General features: G+C 33.9%; 1 protein-coding gene across 1 annotated transcript; it reads right to left on the bottom strand.

Annotated features, from left to right (window-relative positions):
- Positions 1-357: 357 nt before the first annotated feature.
- Positions 358-1161, bottom strand: LOC109236814 (agamous-like MADS-box protein AGL80). The gene has a single exon (XM_019403044.1). The coding sequence runs from the start codon at positions 1159-1161 to the stop codon at positions 442-444; it is 720 nt and encodes a 239-aa protein (XP_019258589.1). The 3' UTR covers positions 358-441.
- Positions 1162-2466: the final 1305 nt, after the last annotated feature.

Consider the following 2466-nt stretch of genomic DNA (forward strand, 5'->3'; position numbering starts at 1 on the left):
TATTGCAACACTTTATAAGTTTCCAAATTCAATCACGTCCATAATTCATAAAACAGGCAATAGTAACGTCATGTTTTGAAATATGTGATATCAACAGAAATGAAATCCACATCCCATTTTTTTTCTTCTCATATCAGCACTTCGATATGAAAGAGCAACTCTTGGATTTCTCTCGTGTTACGTGCTTGCACAAGGAGTACTGCCAATTTCAATTAACCACACATTAGTTTCATTTATCACTTCTTTCTTTTACTGATACCATGAATTCTAAACAATCAAATACCGAATGGACAAAGCAAAAAATAAGGATTAAGTAGAAGATAAAAACCCATTACGAATTGAATCTGGTTCAGAAAATAACAAGGATAAAAAAAAAAGTGAAAGGAAAAATCCAGAAAAGAAACTCCATGCAGAAGGGATTACATAACATGAAATATAAACCTAAGGAAAGAAAGCATTAGGCCACATGCTAGTGTTGTGGTTATCATTAAAATTAGGCATAATCATCTCATCTCCATGTCCAAATCCAATCTGCTGTTCACTTGTGTTGTTATTCATCCAATCATTAAACCACTCTGTTTGTGTCCTCTGCATCCCCTCCAACCCTAATTCCACCACTGGCTTTTGCTCCACTGGCGGCGGAGCAGCAGCCTGTGATACAACAGCAGCAGAAGAAGAAGAGGAAGCCCCTTTTTTAAATGCTTCAATCCTCTTATTAATCTCCTTCAAATTCTGATCAACAACCCAACCAAGATCATTCAAATCTCCCAAATTCAAATTCTGCATCCCTTTTCCAGCCAAACACTGGTACATAACTTCAGTCATCTCCTTCTCTCTATTCTCCTTGCTTTGTTTCTTCAGCTGTTCGCCCGCTTTTGCAATTCTTTGTCTCATAAAACTCTCTTGATTCACCATCTTCTTGCTTTGTTCCATCTCTGGCATTCTCTTGAACTCCGCGAGCACGCGTTGAGCTCCCATGGTGTTTGGCCATACCTCAGGTTGGTTCTCATAAGGGCTATAAATAATAGCACAAGCATCAATACCACAAAGAGTGCTTAATTCACTCACCTTCTTCATCAGACCCTTCTTCCTTTTCTTGAATGTTGCTTTTCTTGCCGAGTCATTAGTTATGAAAGCTAACTTCACCTTCTTCCTTGTCATTTTTTTGTCCTCGACAAATATGCAAACAAGGTGGAAGTATTTGGTAGATATTGAGATGTTTTTTGTTGCTTGGAATGGCAATGTTATATACAAATATGAAGATGTTCTTTAATTAATATGGAAGATTTTGCATTTGTTTGCATAGCTGGAAGGAGACATTGATGACCCAAGATATTTGGAAAGAATTTAGTACTAACAAATATTTACATTAATTACATTTCATTTAACTAGAGAAATGCAATTTTTATTTTTCCTGACTACTACTCATATATGTGTTCTCAAGAAGAAAAAGATTAAACTTATAAATAATAATATTGGTAATAAGTTTTCTGCAACCATATATGATATTTATCAAGGAAGTCGTAATATAATAAGCTAGCTAAGCTTGTACAGAAACATAAAAGATTGAGTAACTTAGGGCGTTCTTGAACAATTGTACTTCTTTTTATCAGAATTTAATTATTTCGGTTAAAAAGAGCTACTATATTATATATAGTTAGGGTGGCAAAATGGTTAAAAGAAAACAGTTAACCACCTATATTATCCACTAAAAAATGGGTTGGATAATGAACTTTTTAAAAACGGATCAAATATGGATAAGAACCGTATTATCTAGTTAAAAAATTGGTAACCAAAGGATAACCAATAGGTCTAACTTTTACATTTGTAAAGCCTCAAACTGGGAGGTCCTCAAGTTAGGGAGAATTAAGAATTCTCTCAAAAGTGATCATATGCAAGAAGTCATGGATAATATAGTTACCCATATTATCCGCCGGTTAACCCATTTTTTATCCATATTAAATATGGGTCAGATCAAATAATTTATCCGTTTTTTTAATTACCCGTTTTCGCCCCGAACCCGCCCGTTTGCCAGTCCTACGTATATTTAATATGCATCATTACAAAAGTAGGAGTCATTGATAGCCCTGATGTTCATACTACTACTACTGTCCGAATTATAGCGGCATAATCCTACTAAAAGAAATTCCTAATTTGTTTGCTTTTAATGCTTTCAAAAAGCAAACATAGGAAGAACTACAAAATTGATTATCCTTCTTTAGCCAGTAAATGCTACGTCGTTTTTTTCCTTCATATTTAACCAATTAGTAGCACCTTTTTTTTTTTTTGGACGGACAGAAGTAAAATCTGCATTATTTAATTAAAAAAGGTTTTTCTACCCTTGAAATATCAAGAAAATCTTCACTATGGTTTTACAACAAAATACGACTAATAATAACAAAATTTTCAAGATGAAATTTATCATTGACTTATCCACAGGTTTTAATATGATCAACAAAAGGTGCG

Source organism: Nicotiana attenuata, unplaced genomic scaffold, assembly GCF_001879085.1.
Source record: "Nicotiana attenuata strain UT unplaced genomic scaffold, NIATTr2, whole genome shotgun sequence".
NCBI classification, from domain to species: Eukaryota; Viridiplantae; Streptophyta; class Magnoliopsida; order Solanales; family Solanaceae; genus Nicotiana; species Nicotiana attenuata.